The sequence below is a fragment of the Elephas maximus genome, chromosome 4, assembly GCF_024166365.1.
Source record: "Elephas maximus indicus isolate mEleMax1 chromosome 4, mEleMax1 primary haplotype, whole genome shotgun sequence".
Taxonomy (NCBI): Eukaryota; Metazoa; Chordata; class Mammalia; order Proboscidea; family Elephantidae; genus Elephas; species Elephas maximus.
The window spans coordinates 21,725,603-21,745,613 of record NC_064822.1 but is presented as its reverse complement, the minus strand read 5'-3'; the positions used below and the strand labels follow the sequence as shown (position 1 = coordinate 21,745,613).

Genomic DNA, 20,011 nt, shown 5'->3' with positions numbered 1-20,011 from the left:
ATAGAATAAAAAGGAGTGTTTGGGTGGCACAAATGGTTAAAGATGACTTTAGTAAAAGCCTTTCATACTGATGGAAGGAAAGGTAGAGGTGCATAAAGGGGAAGAGTATAGTAAGGTGTCAGTAACGTAATCTTAGAAAAGATGACCATAACTCTGATAAAATGATGGCTATATGCTGCCTAGGTGGTACAAATGGTTAAGTACTTGGCTACTAACTGAAAGACTGGAGGTTGGAATCCACCCAGAGGTGCCTCAGAAGAAAGGCCATTGAAAACCCTATGGGGCACGGTTCTACTCTGACACCCATGAGGTTGCCATGAGTTGGAATCAACTTGAAAGCAACTGGTTTATAGAATACAAGAATGAGCCTCCTGGTTAAAGGGATTTCAGGATCAGGGACTATGTGTGTGTGGTTTTCTGCCTCCTACTTCACTTGGCTCCTGTACTTCCAGGTAGCCTCGAGCACATGTTTAGCAATCACTGTGCTTCCTGGACAAATGTTTTTAAAAAACATGTGGGCATGCAGAGGCACCTCCTCCCCAGCAGCCTCCTGTCCCTACCACACATACAGCCCAATCTGGGGGCACCGCTGCTGACTCCACTTCAAAGCCTGTCAAGACCTTTGGGTCCTTGGCCATGAGGCTGGGAGGAGCCTAAGAAAATGTGCAATAATATTTTCTCAACCTTTTTCTCACTACATTTGATAAACAAGTACAGTCACTTGTCCTCATAGGGAATTTCATCAACGTCAGAAAAAGGGATCATGAACCAAAACCGGAGGAAATGGCAATGGGCTGCTAGCAGCACCAAAGCGAGCAGTGAGAGTCCCTGGAAATGGTGGGAAGGTGGTCAAGGAGGAGACGGGCATGGAGACTTCAGGGTTAAGCATATAGACCACAACTAGAGAAAGGTTCTATCAGAAAATTTGGCTTAGGGGTGACTAGCACCATCCTCCCACCCACGCCACTCTTTTACAGAGGAGACAGCTGGGGCCAGGATGCTTTAAGAAATTTGTCTAAAATCAAAGAGAGAAGGATGACACACTTTTGAGTCTGTGTCTCCCTAGAGCAGCTGAGACACTTTAGGAGCAGGATTGCAACAGGACAGTCAGATAATCTGGGCTTCAGCTACACTCAAAGAATCAAAAAATCCATTGCCGTTGAGTCGATTCTGACTCATAGCGACACTGTAGGACAGAGTAGAACTGCACCATACAGTTTCCAAGGGGTGGCTGGTGGATTCAAACTGCTGACCTCGTTAGCATACTTTGAAGAGGCTGTTTCTACTTCTTACCTTCCTTTTTAATTCCCTCTCCTAAGCTTTCATATCCAATGCCAGAGAAAGAATTGTTTGCACTGAGAAAATTGATTCTGGCCATGGAAAGCTACTTGTTGCCAAATGGCACCCAGGTCTGACCTCGTAGTGATAGTCAATGTGACATGAAGCCTAGGGCAGGCCACAGGAGAACTGCAATTTATTAATTGCTTTACTCATAACCCATCAGCCTAAAACAAATTTGGGAGAGCTTACAACAAAATTATAGCAGTGCTACTGACTGGTAGGGCTATCGTGTTGCACAACTCTAGGGGGTGCCATTCACAGCATGGTCTAAGTGAAGGGCATTTGCTGAGGTTGTGTAGGGAAACACCAGGTACTGTAGTCCTATGCTTCCATAAGGCTGTCATGATGAGACACTGACAGGGTAGATGGGCAGGTAAAGGCCCAGAGCAGGGAGGGCATAGATGTGGTCCCTGTGGTGGCACCTAGGGGCTGCCTGCAGCAGTTTTGGTTACCTTCTCTGGTAAATACCATTGGTTCCCCCTTTACCAAGCCACTCCAAATATACCACCATACCAATTGTGGCTGAATAGACTCCAACTTATGGTGACCCCATGTGTGTCAGAGTAGAACTGTGCTCCACAGGGTTTTCAGTGGCTGAGTTTTCAGAAGATCACCAGGCCTTTCTTCTGAGGCCTCTCTGCATGGACTTGAATCTCTAACCTTTTGGTGAGCAGTTAAGCACGTGAACTGTCTGCATCACTCAGGGACTCCCCAGACACACTTAGCAGCTAGGAAAATGCACTGTGTAAATATAGCACAACTTTCCAACTTCTCTTCTAACTGGATTGGTCCACACAAGTCTTTGTTATGCAGAAACGCTAAAGCTGTACACGTCTGTGCCTGCAGGAGTTATCGCCAACCACAGGTTTCTGACATGCTGAGCCTGCACTTGGCCTCCTGATCTTTCTCAACTACACTACCAGGCAAAAAAAAATACAGCCACTACCAAATGACCACATTTGGCACAGGGGATGAAGCTACTTATCATCCCAGTGTTTACGGAACTTCTGAGAAGGCCTTCGTCTAACCTACTTTGCTGCTTAGGATCTGAATGTGTCACCCAGTCTTCCGTTTGGACCTTGATTTTGATATTAGGTTTTGTGGCCTGATTTCAATGCCTCCATTCCTCCTGCGTTTATCCTAGACTTTTTGTTGTTCCTGACCTCAGACTGGTAACCTAGACCTAACTTCATTTACTACTTTAGCTTAGTGTTTCAGAATCCAACTTAGTAGGCCTGATTCTTTAGGGTAATTCTTGCTGACAGTGCCTCCCCGCCCTCCCGCCCTTAAAATTTCTTATAGTCATGGTGTTTTTAATGCCCCAAACAGAATTCTGGGGAAGATGTGATTTGACTCACATAAAAATGTATTTTAGTCATTACTCTTAGGAACCTGGTGTTCAGTTGAAAAATGCAATTAATGTTGAATTCAAAGTGGCATGGTTCGAGAAGGGCAGTTACATTGAGTATCCTTGGCATTTTGCTGGGTGTTTCACATGTTATCATATAGTGAATGGTAAGTGGTGATCACTTAATTACAGCAAGCTTCAATGAGACCAAGAACTCAAGTATAGGTTTGGTTCAGATTCATTTTGGATACTATTTGAATATTTTGTCCTAGATCTGGTTGAATCCTTTTTATGCATAAAACCAAAAACCAAAACCAAATCTGTTGCCACTGAGTCAGCTCTGACTCACATCAGCCCCATGTGTTACAGAGTAGAACTGCTTGGTAGGGTTTTCTTGGCTGTCATCTTTCTGAAGCAGATCACCGGATGTTTCTTATTCTATGGCACTGCTGGGTGGGTCCATTTTGGAAGCCTTTAGGCTAGTAGTTGAGCACAAGGTGTTTATGCCACCCAGGGACATTTTTACACACAGCTTTTTTTTTTTCCCCCTTTATACTTACAGGTTTGAATTGATTCATTATGAAAAGGTACTAATTTCCTTCATAGGTCTGTGAAAAAAAGTATTTGAAATCAGATCAATTTGGCGTTCTACAAATTCACATGATTTGTGATGGTGTTTGGGTTCCAGTCTGAGCTCTAATGGGCATAACTATGGGGTTGAAATGCAATTACATGAAGATGGCAAAACGGACTTAGAGAAGCCTTTGGACCTTCCCTTGTAGTGTAGGAGAACTTCTATAAGACAAGAAAAACCACAGGTTTTTAGAGCTTCAAAAAAATTCCCTATCATGGCTTTCAGACGGAACACTTCTTGCAGAGTAATATTTTAAAAAGTATTCCTTTTATTTTAAAAGTGTCCATTTTAAAGCATATTTTGACCTTTATCAGGCATTTAGGCAATTGACGCAGCAGTCTTGGATCAATGTGTGACATCACTGTTTTAAGGCGTGAGGCAACCCCAGAGCTCTAGGGAATTCCTCTATTATTCCATATCACCTCTTTTAGAAACTGTCTAAGTTGTGGGAATTTTCTCTTCATGATGTCTCTCTCCTAGTCACTGACTTCCTCTCCATTGCTTCTTCTGCGGCCCTGGTCCAGACCATCACTGCAGATCTGGATGGACCCACAGTCACCCACTAGACTCCAAGTCTCTTCCTTCTCTTTCCATCCCCAAAGAAGTTGCCAAATTAATCTTCCGAAAACACTGCCTTGACCATGTCATGCCCCAAATAAAAAGACTTGTTCGAAAAGCTATTTTCTAAAAAAAATCCCATTTTCATTCAGATGATAGTAGTTGGTGCCTTCGCCCGTCTGACCTCGCCTCTACTTCCCGTGTCTCTATTACTCTCCCACAGGAACTCAGCACACTGCTCTATGCTACATACTTTCCTACATTTAAATCTATTTTAAAACAATGGCATCACTAGGGTTGCTGTCACTCAGTGTGGTAATGCATGATGTCATCCCCCCATGCTAATTACCACAATATTGTAGCTAAAACATCAGAAAATGTGACAAAATCAGCGACAATAAAAACACAGGCGGCAATGAAAACAGCAGAGTGCGCTTGTAGGCACTTGCAAAAAAATACACATGATTTGAGGCATCATTGTATTTGGGTAATAATGACAGCTCTGACCAGAGCGCATTAGAAGGTTCCAAAGTAAGTTAACGTAGAGTTTTAGCCTTGTAGGTATGTTGACACATGTAAGCTGGGCTTATGAAAAAAAAAAATTTTTTTTGTTGTTATAAATACAGGTATATTTTTATAAAAAATAATGAATTTCTGCTGGAACACTGCACATATGTTTCACAGACAGTCATTTTTGGTGTCACCTCCTCTGACAGTGTCACCTGGTACAGTCTGCAGCCCCTGAACCCCCTAGTGATGCCATTGTTTTAAGCCAATCCTTTTTATAAATTCCACTCATCCTTTAAGACATAATTTCTCTGAAGTCTTCTTTTCCCTTAGCTGAACTACAGGCATTTGTGTTTATCACAGACACCTTAGCCACATAAGGATACGAAGCACCCTAAATCTTAAAAAAGGGAGATCGGTTCTACTTGGTCTGAATTATTTTGTAATTATGTTCTAATAGTTTATTTTTCCCCTATTCTTCCTTCAGTTCCAGACGTTGAATAAATGTAGTTTTAACAACTATAGCTCTGGAGTTGTATTCATAGTAAGAACCTGCTGCATAGGAGGGCTTTGTCCATGTGATGTCTCACTACAAATGTAAGGCAGGACTGTTTTCATAAGCAAGGGGACCACTTACCTACAACCTGCAGCTTCCTTATTAAACCTTTACAGAATACAAAAGAAGTGAGTCCTTTTTCTTTTCAACTTCTAAAGCCAATTTTTCTGCATAAAAGATGTCCCAAATCCTTTGTAATACTTACAAGCGAAGCAGTGCCCTCTCAAGGGAGCACAGTGGTCTGACAAATGCGGTATCGATAACAACAATGAAAATAATACAGGCTCTGCTGAGCAGTCAGTTCTTTTTCTCTCCCCTGTTTCCCAAGAATAAATAAGTTATTTTGTCAAATGGCAAGCAGCATACGCCATTTAGATGAGGTTGCCATCTGGAAGGGCGGCTCGTTGGTTATCTGTCAACTGATGTTTGTGGGTCAGGCTGAAGCTCTGCTTCATATTAGAATTAAAGAAAAAAGACCACAGAAAAGGATGCCAATGGATAAAAATCATGACAAGATGCTCACCCTCCCTCTTAATTAAAGAAAGATAAATTAAAGTGAGTGGTTTTCTATCTATCAGATGAAAAGAGATTAAAAATGTTGCTTATGCTCGTGTGTAGAGAGAGCAAGGAACTGAGCACCATCAGGCAGCGTTGGTAAGAAGGTAAACTGACTGATCCCACCTTTTATAGGGCAGATTCCTACAGAGAAATGTACTCGCTCTTTAACCCAACACCCCCCTACTAGGAGTGTATTCTATGGCAATACTTGTGCAAAATGTATAAACAAAAAATGAAAACCAACCCAAATATCCATCCATAAGAAACTGGTTGAATAAATTACATTATGTCCACATGACGGAACGTTACACAGCTGTTAAAGATAAAACAGTATCTCTGTATGCACAGGTGCAGAAGATGGTCACACTCAGTCCTAACCGGAGAAAACAAGCTGGAAAACTTTCTGTGCGTGTGGCCTAATTCCATGGGGGAAAAGAAGAAAGGGAGGGAGATATAGGTTTGCATAAACATAGAGGGAAATATTGGGCCTATTGATCATTAATTTTTATCTCTAAAGGAGAGGGGGAGGAGATGGCAGAAGGATGGAATTCAGAGAGGTTTTTCACTTTCTAGGTAATATTAGCCTATAATATGTGCACTATTATAACTCCTTATGTCTGTGCGGGGGCACTGGTGGTTTAGTGGTAGAATTCTTGCCTTCCATATGGGAGACCCAGGTTCAATTCCTTGGCCAATGCACTCATGCATAGCAACCACTCATCTGTCAGGGGAGGCTTGCACGTTGCTATGATGCTGACAGAAGTTTCAGTGGAGCGTCCAGACTAAGATGGACAAGAAGAAAGGGTTGGTCATCTACTTCTGGAAGTCAGCCAATGAAAACCCTGTGGATCACAACGGTCCAATCCACACCTGATCATCATCATGGCAATGGTGCAGGATCTGGCAGTGTTTCATTCCATTGTGCATGGGGACACCATGAGTTGGAGGCAACTAACAATTATTTCTGTAACCTGAATAAAATGGCCATTTTAAAAACGGCCATTCTTGATAAGAAAAGAATTCACAAGCTATTTTTATTACAGGGAGAAGACAGCACCTTCTTTACAGCTGGGGCTTCCACACCTTTGGTCCTACTCTCAAGTATTATCTCTTCAACCTTTCTGGAAATATTCCTACCCTCAGCAAGTCTGCACTAAGCCCCCTTCTAGAATCAAACAGAAACAAAGTACTGATTACTAAAAGGACTGGGAACCAGGTGGCTGTGGCCCCCGCTTCTCTTTCTTAACCACTTACTTGGCCCTTATTAAATTCACCAGAATCTGGTCCTTCTCAACTCATTTCTAAGTTTTGTTTCTTGAGAATCTGACTTTTAGCTGTGTGCTGTATTTTCTTGTCAATGAAGCAGTTTGTTGAGCATGGAGTTTATTAGAGATAGATTTTATCTGACCGCAGCATAAACGTAGCGCGCGTATACACGCATGCGCGCGCGCACACGTCGTCAACCCCACTCTTATTTTGGAGGTTTTCAGGTTCTGCAAGCACATGGGGGGTTGGGGTGCAGTTAGGAGGAGGGGGAAGCTAAATGTGCAGGGGCTCCTCCCCACAGGGCTGTTACCTGAGGTCTATGCAAGGCACAGCAGGGGAACCCATCATGAACACCACCAACTGATCGTTTTCAATGACCATGTTCTGGCAGAGGGCAGCTGAGTGTCTGAAGGAAAATTGGTGTTTTCTAATTTCTGCAAAGGTGCCATGTGGGCCAGGAGGAAGTAGTCCTGCTCATTCCTCTGTCCTCCCCCGCTCCACCCCAACCAGATCAAGCTCTGCTTTAGATGTGGGTAAGGTTTCATACTGTGGATTGCCAGAAAAGCCTACAAATCACTCTTAGAAGAAATACAACCAGATTCTCCTCAGAAGCGAAGATGGTGAGACTTTGGCTCATTCACTTTGGACACGTAATCAGGAAAGGCAATCTCTACAAAAGGTCATCACTGGCAAAGCAGAGGGTTAACAAGGGGCCCTTAAAAAAAAAAACAAAAAAACTAAAATGCAAATGCCCTGTTATTATTACCTTGCTCCACGAGATGGATTAACACAATGGCCTCAACAATGGGATCAAATATATCGCTGCTTTTGGAGATGGCGCAGGACCAGGCAATGTTTGCTTTTTAATACATAAGGTCACTGTTATGGACTGGATTCTGCCTCCCAAAATGTGTGTCAACTTTGCTAGACCATGATGCCCAGTGTTGTGTGGTCCACAGTTTTGTGATCTGATATGATTATTCTATGTGTTGTAAATCCTAACCTCTATGATGTTAATACGGCAGGATTAGAGGCAGTTATGTTAATGAGGCAGGACTCACTCTGCAGGATTAGGTTGTATTTTGAGTCAATCTCTTTTGAGATATAAAAGAAAATCAAGCAGAGAGGAGGGGGACCTCATTACCACCAAGCAAGAAGAGTCAGGAGTGCATATGACCTTTGGACCCAGGGTCCCTGTGCTAAGAAGCTCCTAAAACAGGGAAAGATTGATGACAAGGGCCTTTCCCAGTGACAGAGAAAGCCTTCCCCTGGAGCTGGCACTCTGAATTCCAACTTCCAGCCTCCTAAACTGTGAGAGAATAAACTTCTGTTTGTTAAAGCTACCACTTGAGGTATTTGTTATAACAGCACTAGATAACTAAGACAGTCACCATAAGTCGGAGCTGACTCAACAGCAGCTAACAAGTTTTCACTGGATTACAACTGTACCAGCAGAAGAAGTCTGAGTAACGCCCTGTTTCAGATCTCTGGGTTTGCTGCTCAGAGTGAATTCTTACTCAGTTTACAGATATGAAATTAGGTTTTATTGAAAGTATTTACACAGGTCATTGCTCACTGCATGGTGGAGTTTGCTACATCTGACATTCCATACACATTTACACACATTTTAAAACAACACAGACCACTATTTGACCACCCACCCCTTTACTGACTAGTCAAGTCTATTAGTGAATATTCATTTTACAACCTCCTTTTCTCCCTTTACCAGGCAAGATAAAAGAGCTCCTGGCCCTGTTTGGCCTTGCACATATTTAACTGAGCTCTGCCTCCCCATGTCTCTCCAAGCATTTCCTGGATCAGGACTCCCCACTGCCCTGTACCTCGGCACACCCTGCTATCATTTGTTACCAGAGTAGCACCTTAAGGTTTACATAACGCTTTTAGTTATGGAATATTATTGTTCCCTCAAAAAACCCTCTGAGTGGGCAGGGCACTTCTATCCTTTAAGTAGGAGAGGCTGAAGCTCAGGAGGTGAAGTGGTTTGCCCAAGATTACACAGGACAGAAGGCAGCTGAGAGGAGAACAAACACTTGGGTTTTCTGACTCCAAAAGTCCAGCTGCTGCAAAATTGACTCCAACTCATGGCAATCCCATGTATGTCAGAGTAGAACTGTGCTCATAGGGTTTTCAGGGGCTGATGTTTTGGATGTAGACTGCCAGGCCTTTCTGCAGAGGCACCTCTGGGTGGACTTGAACTTTCAACCTTCTGGTTAGCAGCTGAGTGTGCTAACCATTTGCACCACCTAGGGACTGACGCCAAGTCCACTTTCCTCTCACTTCACATCACAGCCCCTGTCAGTTGCCCTTTATCAGGGTGGCACCAAGAGAACATGGAAGCCCCTGTGGCTGGGCCATTTGAGCCTCCTTGACCCCCGTATTTTCTGGCCAGGCTGCTGACACGATACCAGTTGCCTAAGCAAGCTTCTGCAGCCATAGGAAAGCAGTGAACTAGAAAGTTTTCTAAGTCTTTTAACAACCTGCCGACCCCCACCAGTGACTTCAGGAAAACTTGGGGCCCACTCTCTGGTTGGTTCAGGCAAAAGTTCAAGGAGAATCCCATTATGGCAGAATAATGAATCCCATTATGACATCCAATGCTAGGTAACGAGGCCAGGCTGTGACCAAGGGACTGTGCCAGGGCAGCCATATTGTGCTGGTTATAGCAAATTTTATTAAATAGAAAGCCTGGGTTTATCAGTGGCTGAAGTTAGTCTCTGGAGACATTGCTGTTTTGCTATCATAAAATTCCCTTTGTCCAGTCTTATTTTACTGGGGAATGTGAGTTTTACTACCCAAAGTAACAATGACAGGATGGCTGGCAGCCTTTTAAGTATGTAGACTTCCTGACCCAAGTCTTGCCTGCCCACTGCCCACCAGGTCTGACACACTCAGTGCCAGCCATCCTGATAACTAGCCTCTGTAAACTGGTCAGGGTCTATCATGCCACAAATGCCATAAGAAAAAGACTTTATAGCACCATAACAGGTTTCAGGAGACTAGGAGAAAGGCCTGGTGACCTACTTTGGAAATCAGCCAACAAAAACTCTATGGATCACAAAGGTCCAATCTGCAACTGATCATGGGGATGAAGCAGGACCAGGCAACGATTCCTTCCATTGTGCACGGGGTTTCCACGAACTACCATTTGGGCTGTTAGGGAGGCTTAACTGGAAAGGGATTTGGGCACAGGAAACAGACTATCTTGTTCAACATCACCTGGACACCTTTCTAGTATTTTCCTCCTCTCTCCTCCCACCCTTCCAATTTATCTTCTGTTGCCATGTTGGTGATTCCTCCTAGACATATCTCTCTAAATCTGCAAGTAATCAAGGAACTAAAAGCTAGGACTGCTATCTGCCAGTACTGGATATGAGCTCTCGAAATATATTTTGTTAAAATAATTCTCTATTTAAATAGGAAAAGCGCTCCGGTGTTGCACCACCAGGGCTCCTGCTTGGTTATGGTGCCTGAACTGACCGATAAGGCATCTGTTCATTGGCTGAGGGGCCCTTACTAAAATGCAAATGCCCTGTTATTGTTACCTTGCTATTATGAACTGAGGAGGCCCTGAGTGGTGCAAACAGTTAACTTGCTCAGTTGCAAACTGAAAGGACGGCTCTCCTTCTGATTTTGCCTGGCTCACCCTCGCTTGGAGTTTACTTGGATCTATCGGCATGGTTTCATGAAATTCCTAACCCAGATTCTATGTAATCATCCTGCAGAGAAGAGGAATGCCCTTTCAGGGCTGGGAAAGAGGGACAAGGCTAACTGGTGTGTATCTGGCTCCAGCCGGGTGATTATGCCTAAAGGAAGTCTGCCTTTCTCTTTCTGTGACCTCAGGGCCCAGAGTCCCTGGGTGGTACAAATGGTTAACGTGCTCAGCTGCTAATCAAAAGTCTGGAGGCTTGAGTCTACCCAGAGGTGCCTCAGAAGAAAGGCCTGGTGATCTACTTCCAAAAAATCAGCCACTGAAAACCCTACGGAGCACAGTTCTACCGTGACACACAGAAGCGACTCCCTGGTGCCTAGTGCTTTTATCTCAGGACCCAGTGCCTCTGCCCACAGAGTTTTGCTTTTTACTAACAGGAGAGCAAGTTTTGTGAGAGGTGGCACTGAGGTTAGAAAAGTTTCTCGTTTTTTTCCTTTGGCAGTTGTTGGGTCACAAACAGTGGGCCATTATACTTTGTTTTGATGTTTCGGTGACCAACTCGTTCTCCCCTCTTCTTGAAAATGTGGCCCGCAACACGGCTGAACGTGTCTTAAATGCCTTATAAACAAAATTACTTAAATGCTGGAGTTTAACAATTATTAGCATTTAAATCCAAGTAAATTACAAGGTAACTCAAGAGTCCACAGATGGGATTAAATTAACCATCAGCTCTACTAAGTCGAGAGAGCACAGATTTACCGCACTAGCTCATTCCTAACATGTGGAGCAGGAAAAAAGCAAACGCACACTGCACGTTTTAGGGAAAACCCACCAAATTTAGCTGCAAACACTTTTACATAGTCTTCCATTGAGTTTGTTGGCAAACGCGGACAGGTGGGTGCTGGCTAGATGACCGAGGTCTCAGTCTGCAAGAAGGACTGGGCGCGAGAATTCCGGTGGAACTGCAGGACACTCTCCGAGCCGTTTCGAGAGATGGAAGAGCTGTGGAGTCTGTAATCCCGGATCATGGACCGGCCTGTGCATAAGCTTCGCCATTTTCTTTTCAGCTCACACTGCACCTGGGGACGTAAGGGAGACAGAGTAAAAGCAACGCTGCAAGTGGGGACATCAGACAATTGTGCAAGCTTGAAAGTGTGAACTCAAGGTGCCCTCTAGAGAAAACACCACCAGTGAACACACCATTTGTTTCCCCTTCTGTCCGTTACTGGGAGTAGAGGGTAGCACTGACCTCTCTCTACATGCCAGTCTGAGGGGGAGAAGCAAAGAGAGATTTGGGGAAGAGGGTAAGGGAGCAGGACTAGAAAGACTTCCAGGAGCCTCACCAGTCAACGTGTTAAGATGATATAATTTAAGACTGAGATACTAGTTTACAAAGATCTTCCATGTCATAAGACATTGGCTATATACCAAGAATTACTGGTAGTTTTTTTTTTAATTTATATTTTCAGAGAAGAATTTCCATAGAAACTGGAGGTGGATGATAGTGCTTTGGATAAAAAAAAAGTTGGTTTCAGTTACTTTCTTGCCACTGGTTAAAGCAAGGAATAGTCACCATAAAGTTTGGAACGAATGAGGAGAGGTAGGCACAGGAGCTGCTCCTACCATTGTGAGATAGGAGAAGAGAGTAAGGAACAGCAGGCTGGTTTAGCTTTATCCCAGCCAGGCTAGTGAGGAAAGAAAAAGCTACTACTGGCAGAATGGAGGGTGGGAGGGAAGAATAAAAGATTTAAAGCCAGCATTAGGAGACAAAATACATGTAGAGTCCCCTGCAAACAACGACTTCACAGTAGCTGAGGTGTGGGAGGGGTGTTTGGGAGTAGGGGCTACTTGAGTGTGTGAATGTAGGGTGGACATCCCAGCCCAGAGCCACATCCCACAATCCAAGCCTCAGACAGGGTCACAAGGTTCCCTGCCACATGTCTGGGATCTCCAGCTGACTTCTCCACCTCCCAGAATCTGGGAATAAAGCAGGAGAAGTGATTTTTAAATAGCACCCAGGTGGTGAGTTTTCTGGGCTCGAAATTTCCAGTTAGTGATGTTGGCCTGGGAATGGCATCTGAGACTCCACAGAAAAAAGCTGAGGAAAGATAACTTCAGTAAAAGCATTTCATACTGATGAAAGGGAGAGAAAATCAAATTGCCAGGCAAGGTTCACAAATGGGAGGAGTCAATGAGGTCTCAGCGATGCAGCCTTGGAAAGGGTGACCAAAACTCAGATAAAGTGATGGCTATAGTCGGCCTGTTTTTTTTAAATATGGAAAATGAGTAAAATTTGGAGCATTCTGATTATAAAGTAGGAGTCATAAAACTATCTTAGGGACTCAACTTACTTCTTGAAGTCTCTGGGTATTGTGAGTCTACAGAGAAGGGTATGCCGTCAGCACTTTCTAACCCCATTCTCAGCCTACACCACCTCCCAAATTTCTATAAATCACACTCGTGGGTCAGGAAGCAAGACAGTGACCATCAAGAGTGTCAGGAACATTTCTGATTACCTCGTAGAAGAACTTTCTTGAAAGGGTTCTACAGAACCAATGGGCAATAGATGTCGCATGGCATGGAGAGAAAAAGAGATCAAGGGTTTGTAAACCGTGCAAAAAGTTGTGCTCAGATGGTTGCAAGAAACGTGATGCCTGGGCAGGGAGGCTGGACCACAGAGAGTATGGCTCATGTCTTGAACGTGGGTCTGGCAGAAGACAGGGGCTCTCTTTGATGCCAATGATGCCAGCTTATGGGGTTAGACATTTTAGGAAATATCTCACACATTGAAATATCTGTACTTCGTTTTCGAGGAATGACAAAGGACTTACTTCAGTGTTCAGGAAACAGTAGAGTACTGCCACAACCAGACCCTGCAAACAAGAGAGGTCATCAGACAAGGCAGAGCCAGTCCCGGGGGGAGGACAAGCCACCTCTTCACAGACATACCTGGAAGGATCCCAGGCACAACTCAAACAGGATCTGATACTTGGAGGAAATGCCAATAGGAAAAACAGCAAACACCATATAGTGAACCCCAAACAATGGGATGAGCAGCAGCGTGGACTTGGCCAGTCTCCTACACCAGAAGAAAGAGGATATTGAGCTTCACTAATAAACCACAGCTGATTTTATGCATGAATTACTGCTATCAATTTCATTTTAAGAAGTTGAATGAATTGTTGGACATAGAAGGCTAGGATTTACTCTGTCTTTGTATGTTACTGTGAGACCCCAGCTTCGCAGGGCTCTGGTTCTCTGAGTCACATTTCCCTCTAGAATTTTAAGCAATAATCTACCCTCCCCCATTATGGTCAGAATGTGCAGCTGTGATTGGTGAAACTGATTTTGCCTCATAAAGCTCTTATGAGAAATCCTGAAGAAGACACTAAAGACTACATTGCTACTAGTGGGTCCCACTGTCCCACCTGTAATAGTTTTTAACAGTTCAGACCGATCACCAGCACTTAAAGGTCAGAGGCAAATTTTAATGTCAGGTTAAAAAAAACTGGCTCATAGCACAGGTGAAATCCCATTACAACAAACACTACCAAGAAGTGTTCTTTAAAGCTTGGCTATTTATAGGTCCTGGCAGACAACCCAGGAAAACATTCCTTTGTTGACCTAGTTATAAATGAATTCTACAGAATCAGGTAAACGACACTGAATGTAATTTCTATGTCCATCAAAGAATTATTACCTTGCCTAGTAAAACAGATTTTCTGCTCATTGCATTGTGTTGAAAATAAAATAGCTGAACCAAATCTTACCTTCACCATAGCTGTATTTACTGTTCTTTCCTTCTCCTGCCTCTACCAAGCAAACAGCCTTCAGTTTGCATGACTGCCACCTGCACCATCACTGTGCTCTAAACCTGTGGCTCTCACATTTTAGCAGCATCAGAATCACTTGGTTAACACACAAATTGCTGGGACCACCCAGGTCTGAGTGGGGGATGGGCTCAGAATTTGCATTTCTATCAAGTTCCCAGATGCTGCTGTCTGGGGATCACACTTTGAGACCAACTGGCACAGTGGTTAACAGCTTGGCTGTTAACCAAAAGGTCAGCCGTTGGAATTCACCAGCCGCTCTTTGGAAGCCCTATGGGGCAGCTCTACTCTGTCCTATGGGGTCGCTATGAGTTGGAATGGACTCGATGGCAAAGAGTTTATCTGACCCCTGCTTCTCCGATACAGCCTGTGGACTAGCAGCAACAGCAACACTGGGGAGCTCGTCAGGCATGCAGAACCTGGAGGTCCACCCAGATCCACTGAATCAGAGTCTACCATGTAATCAGTACCTTAGGATGGGAGTACAGGTTTGAGGAGCACTCTTCTAAGCCACCGAAATAAAAATCCAGGTAAGTTCTCAAACTGTTCAAACACAGAGTCCTCCAAAAATGTTTGAGTTGAGGGGTAGCAGGGGTGGATGCTCCACTCCTCCCACCTTCTCTCCTTAGTTGTCTCCCTCAACACCTTAAAAAATCACTAATTTATTTTTGAGGCACCTGCCTCAAATGTAGCATTCAGAGCCTGGGAATGTAAATTCTACAAATGGGTTCATTTATTCCAAACTCCCTCAAAACAAAACATGATGTTCTGTGCATTCATAATAAGTAGCATTTGCCCCACAACTCACAACCTGCACAGGCGCCAGAAGTTCCAACCGTTCTCCTGCCAGACGTGAGCAGAAGACTGCAGCAGCCTGTATTATCCACGAAGGCTTGGGTATAGGCAAACACACTGTTGCCCATTTGCAAATCTGCACATTTAACGTTATAAGCCGCCATCGGCTGATGCGTTAAACACTTCTGTGCTAGGTCAGCCTGGTGAAGAAAAGCTGTGGTTCTGTAAAGAGCTGTGGCCTTAAGATAAATAATCAGCGAGAGCACCTGCTTACACCTCCATTGTTCACACATCAGAAGTCTGCTATTACACTCGTCTCAATAAAAGAGGTTGTAGTGAGGCCAATTTCCTCTCAGACCCCAACCACACAGGGTTTGTTACTTCCGTCAGAAGATGGTTATATGTAAAAGATCTAAGACATGACCCAGAGAGCAGCTTTACAGAGATGTCTGCCTTTTTTGTTACCTTGGAAAAAGACCAGATTCTATTATCCCCACTTAATTTCGTTTCCAAAATAGAGGCACCCATCTCTAAGATCTACTTAACTAACACATCCAAAGAACCAAAAGAAAGGTCAGCAGAGAAGTTAAACAAGATTTACAGAAAATCAAAAGTTTGTTTTGAAGGGCAACCAGCAACCACGACCGATGTCATCCTCTCTTCCCTTACAGCCGCAGAGGCGTGGCGGCAGGTTTCAGGAACTGGCCTGGCTTCTTACTTGAGCAGTCAGAATGTTACATGGTCGGGCTGACTACTACAGAGAGTCCCCGACCTAGGACACATTCGTGTCATGACGAACCCGCTCTTACGGTCGTCTTTTTTTTTTGCAGGGCCGGGGGGGGGGGACATATATCTTATCGTTAGTATCATGTACTACATACAATGTTGCATTGGGTAACTTGCTGATGTTATCATTCTCAGATGTAACATTTCCAACCCCCAAAGACAAAGGTCAAATTTAAAAGATACTGACATTAAAAGGCAACAAAAATGATAACTTAAAAAAAAAAAAAAAAAGGGATTCTACTTATGTCAGAACTTACGATGCAGTCATCAGAATGAACCCTGTCATAAATCGGAGACTACCAGTACTTTATTGTTTTTTTGCTTTGTAATGAAACCCATCTCTAGGTCTGCGTTTCTGTACAGTCTCCTCTTAACGGAATTTATACACCACAGTAGAACCATCAGATTTATCTGTTTATCAACATGTTTCATAATAGTTACTAGTGCCAGGCACTAAATGCCTTTGAAATATTAACTCTTAATCCCCCTAACAATCCCATTGAAATTATTATTCCCATTTTACAGATGACAAAACTGAGGCAAAGAGAGGTTAAGTCACTTCTTCCAGGCCAGAGGCTCATATGCAAACCCAAGCATTTGGGCTCCATGGCCCTTGCCCTTGACCACTGCATTATGCTGCCTGTCCAAAACCATCCCCTGCCTTTTCTAAAGGAGGGAGAGAAGGTAACAGCTTAGTCTAACCGACAGGATCACAAGGAATCCTCAAAGTGATGCCGAAAGGCTACATCGACCCCTTTTCCGAGTAAGGACGCTGGATAACTTGCCCAAGGTCACACAGCCTGTAGTGTGGCTTCAATCCTAACTCTAGTCTGTCTGAACTGAAGCTCCCACTGGGCTGGAATGATCACTTCCATACTAACCTACTGTTTCCTTTATATCTGAGTTGTACATTTTATATTTTTCTTTATAAATTCTTTATAGGCATTTATAGAATCTTTAAATTTCTTTAAAGATCCCTCAGATCATTAATTAGCTGAAGGATCCTGGTAATTTACTTAACACCTGTGCTTCTCTTTCCTGATGAGTGGTATGGTAACAACTACTTTCATTTAATCACCCAGTCAGTACTTGCTGGTGGTAAAATGGTACGCACTTTTAAGACAGACACAACCACAGTCTGATGAGAAAGACAGAATTAAACATAAAATAAAACAATGTGTGACCAAGGAGGAAAAGGCAGATTACATGACAGGAGAGTGAGCAAACACTGAAATAACAAACACATTTACTAAGAAGAATACTCAAATGGCCAATAAATAAAAGGTGCTCAACTTTAATAATCATCAGAGAAATGCTACGTCATTGTGGACTAGACAGTCTTTTGAACTTCAGGTACATGTAAAATGTATGTAAATTAGTGATAGTATACTCCTGGGACTAAACGAGAAAAAAGTAGGCCATTTTACAAGGACCACAATCCCCCATCCCTGAAGTAACTGTAATTCTGAAGATTCTTCCTGGCAAATAAAGGTCACCATTCATTTTGCTCTTCATATATGCATTTAGGTCTTCCTTAAAATCAGGTGCTTTCAGTTTCTAGGCCATCTGAAGTTTGGCGAAGGAGGGCTCTGTGACACCAAAGTGGTATCATAACCCTTCGCTAAATGCATTAAAAAAACAGAAACAAAAACCAAACCCATTGTTGTTGATTCTGACTTACAGTGGCCCTATAGGACAGAGTGGAACTGCCCCATAGGGTTTCCAAGGCTGTAATCTTTACAGAAGCAGACTGCCAAATCTTTCTCCCTCAGAATGGCTGGTGGGTTTGAACCACTGACCTTTTAGTTAGCAGGCAAGAACTTAACCACTTGGCCACCAGGGCTCCTGGTAAACACATACTCACTTATATTGTGACTGATCGTTGCCGCCGACATCTGGTGATGTTAACTTCTGCAGTAAAATTCTTACAATACTAATGAAAAGGACAAAGTTAACCTGCACAAAAAGAGACAACACATTTGTGCCTAATTTTCCCCTCCAGTGAGCTAGGAAACTTCCCCAGGGTGGGTCATGTGGCAGTGGATTCTGCCGGGTGGGCCCCAAGTCCTTCTCCCCCAGGCCTTGGGACTGACTCCAGGCCCTGTCCATTACAGAAAGGCACCAGCACTGTCAAGGGCTTGGTCTCCTCTGTAAGCTGGAGCTGGGCATCCTTCTCCAGCCCCATATTTTACAACTTTAGGTTGCAACATCATGAGTAAATCACTTTTGAAATGTGGAACGAGAAAACAGAAATCCAGTTTAGGCCTCCAATCAAGCATACTTGGTCAACCTGACTTTGACTCCTGGTGAGGTTCTTTCTAACAGAACACAGACTCTCCTCCTTTTTGATCTGCATGGTCTCCTGCCCCCCTCAAATGTTCCTTCTGCCCTGAAGGAGGCATCAAGTAACCAAGGCGCACTGAGTATATATAAAGGATGGAGTTCAGACCGCCGGGGGCAGCAGTCAAGCTTCTATGAGGTTCTTCTCTCAAAAGACTGAATAGAATGGGCTTACAAATATTTAATAAAGGAAAATGGGCTTGTTCTCTGCCCAAGTGTACAACTCAATGGATAACTCATGTTTCAAGCAGAAATTACTTACTATAATAGAAATTAAAATTGGTATTCGTATAACCCACCAGGGAACACTGTGGTCGTTTGTATCCCAGCAACTATTAAAAAGAGAGAGGGGAAATCATGTTACCACTGATTTCATCTAGCAAACAAAATACATGAAGGTAAGTGTGCTGCCTGTGGATTTATCAGTGACACTGTGCTTGCAAAACAAAACCTCCCCTCATCTACCAGGGCATAAGCCATTTCATTTGGTTTTGTTATATTATGCCTTCTGACCTCCCTACTTATTCCACTCTAAGAGGAGGATTATATTGCATTTAGAGATCTTCAAACAGTCTGCTCCCAGTAGGTGATTTTGTTTAGTTTTATTCTTCTCAACATGACAGCTGAAGAGAGCGAAACCAAAGCGTAACCCAGAAGCCAGGAAGAAGGGGCAAGTTACATTTCATAATTCAGTGTGTCTCAACTTGGACGGAATCCTGGGTAGTGCAAATGATTAATCCGACAGGCTGCTAACCAAATGGAACTTCAAGTCCACCCAGACTTGCCTTGGAAGAAGGCTTGGTGATTTACTTCCAAAAACTCTGCCATTAAAAACTGTACGGAACACAGTCCTACTCTGATACACATGGGGTCACCATAAATCTGAGGGGACTTGATGGCAATGTTTTCTTTTTTGGTTAACTTGGATGTTGGTACAGCTCAGGTTTATGCTGGCTCCAGTTGCCATCACATGTGAAGGATTTTTCATGAAAATAGAATGTTTCCCCCACCTCCCAAATGGTTTGTGTCTGTATCTCGAATGAAGGTTTAAACAATGTCCTTAGAATAACTTAGGCAGGTGCAGCTAGGAAGGTTTGGTTTAGCAATATATTTCTTTTTTTTTGATTTTAGCTTCTTGGTTGTCTTCACTAGGAAGCTGTAATAGACTATTTGTTAACCAAAACCCAAAACCAAACCCACCGCCGTCGAGTCGATTCTGACTCATAGCGACCCTATAGGACAGACTAGAACTGCCCCATAGGGTTTCCAAGGACCGCCTGGTAGATTCAAACTGCTGACCTTTTGGTTAGGAGCCGTAGCTCTTAACCACTGGGCCACCGGGTCTCCACTGTAAAATACTCCAATTATTCACCACCCTCCCCTTGCAATGTGACTGTAGCTCCTACCATGAGGAGGTGGAGTCTATCTTCTCATTCTCTGAATCTTCACTGGTTTTGGCAATAGAATGTGGAGGAAGAGCGAGTTTGGGGCCCACTGTCTTGGGAACCCACACAGGCTCCCGGTGAAGCCTGTTGGAGGCTGAGAGAGTGCGTGGAGCAGAGGGAAGCCTTCCCAGCTAATGCTTTCCTAGACCAGACAGGCTCCCTACAGCTGACCCCAGATGCACGAGTGGGCCTGGCTGAGGCCAGAAGGACCACTATGTGAGTCTGGCCTCAGCTGCCAATAGGCAGAATCACACAGTAAATAAACTGTGATTATTTTAAGCCACCATATTTTGGGGTGGTTTGTTACTCAGTAATAGATGACTGACATACCCCGAGATCACTTTATGGGGACTGGGCTATAGCACAAGGTTCGTTCG

The 20,011-nt window shown here is 43.7% G+C and overlaps 1 protein-coding gene across 2 annotated transcripts in view; it reads right to left on the bottom strand.

Annotated features, from left to right (window-relative positions):
• The window catches only part of VIPR2 (vasoactive intestinal peptide receptor 2), a 304,659-nt gene that overhangs the window by 30,965 nt on the left and 253,683 nt on the right, over positions 1-20,011 (bottom strand). Inside the window, exons 9-13 of one of the 2 annotated variants that reach the window (XR_007517032.1) lie at positions 18,452-18,521; positions 17,714-17,805; positions 13,388-13,517; positions 13,270-13,311; positions 11,271-11,517 (exon numbers count right to left, since the gene is read on the bottom strand). Coding sequence is in view for 1 of the 2 variants with exons in the window: in XM_049881685.1 (XP_049737642.1) it covers positions 11,344-11,517; positions 13,270-13,311; positions 13,388-13,517; positions 17,714-17,805; positions 18,452-18,521 (508 nt within the window). In the remaining variant the exon portion in view is untranslated. Of the gene's footprint in view, positions 1-7,545; positions 11,518-13,269; positions 13,312-13,387; positions 13,518-17,713; positions 17,806-18,451; positions 18,522-20,011 lie in introns of those variants that run through there. The other variant, XM_049881685.1, reaches the window with a different exon arrangement.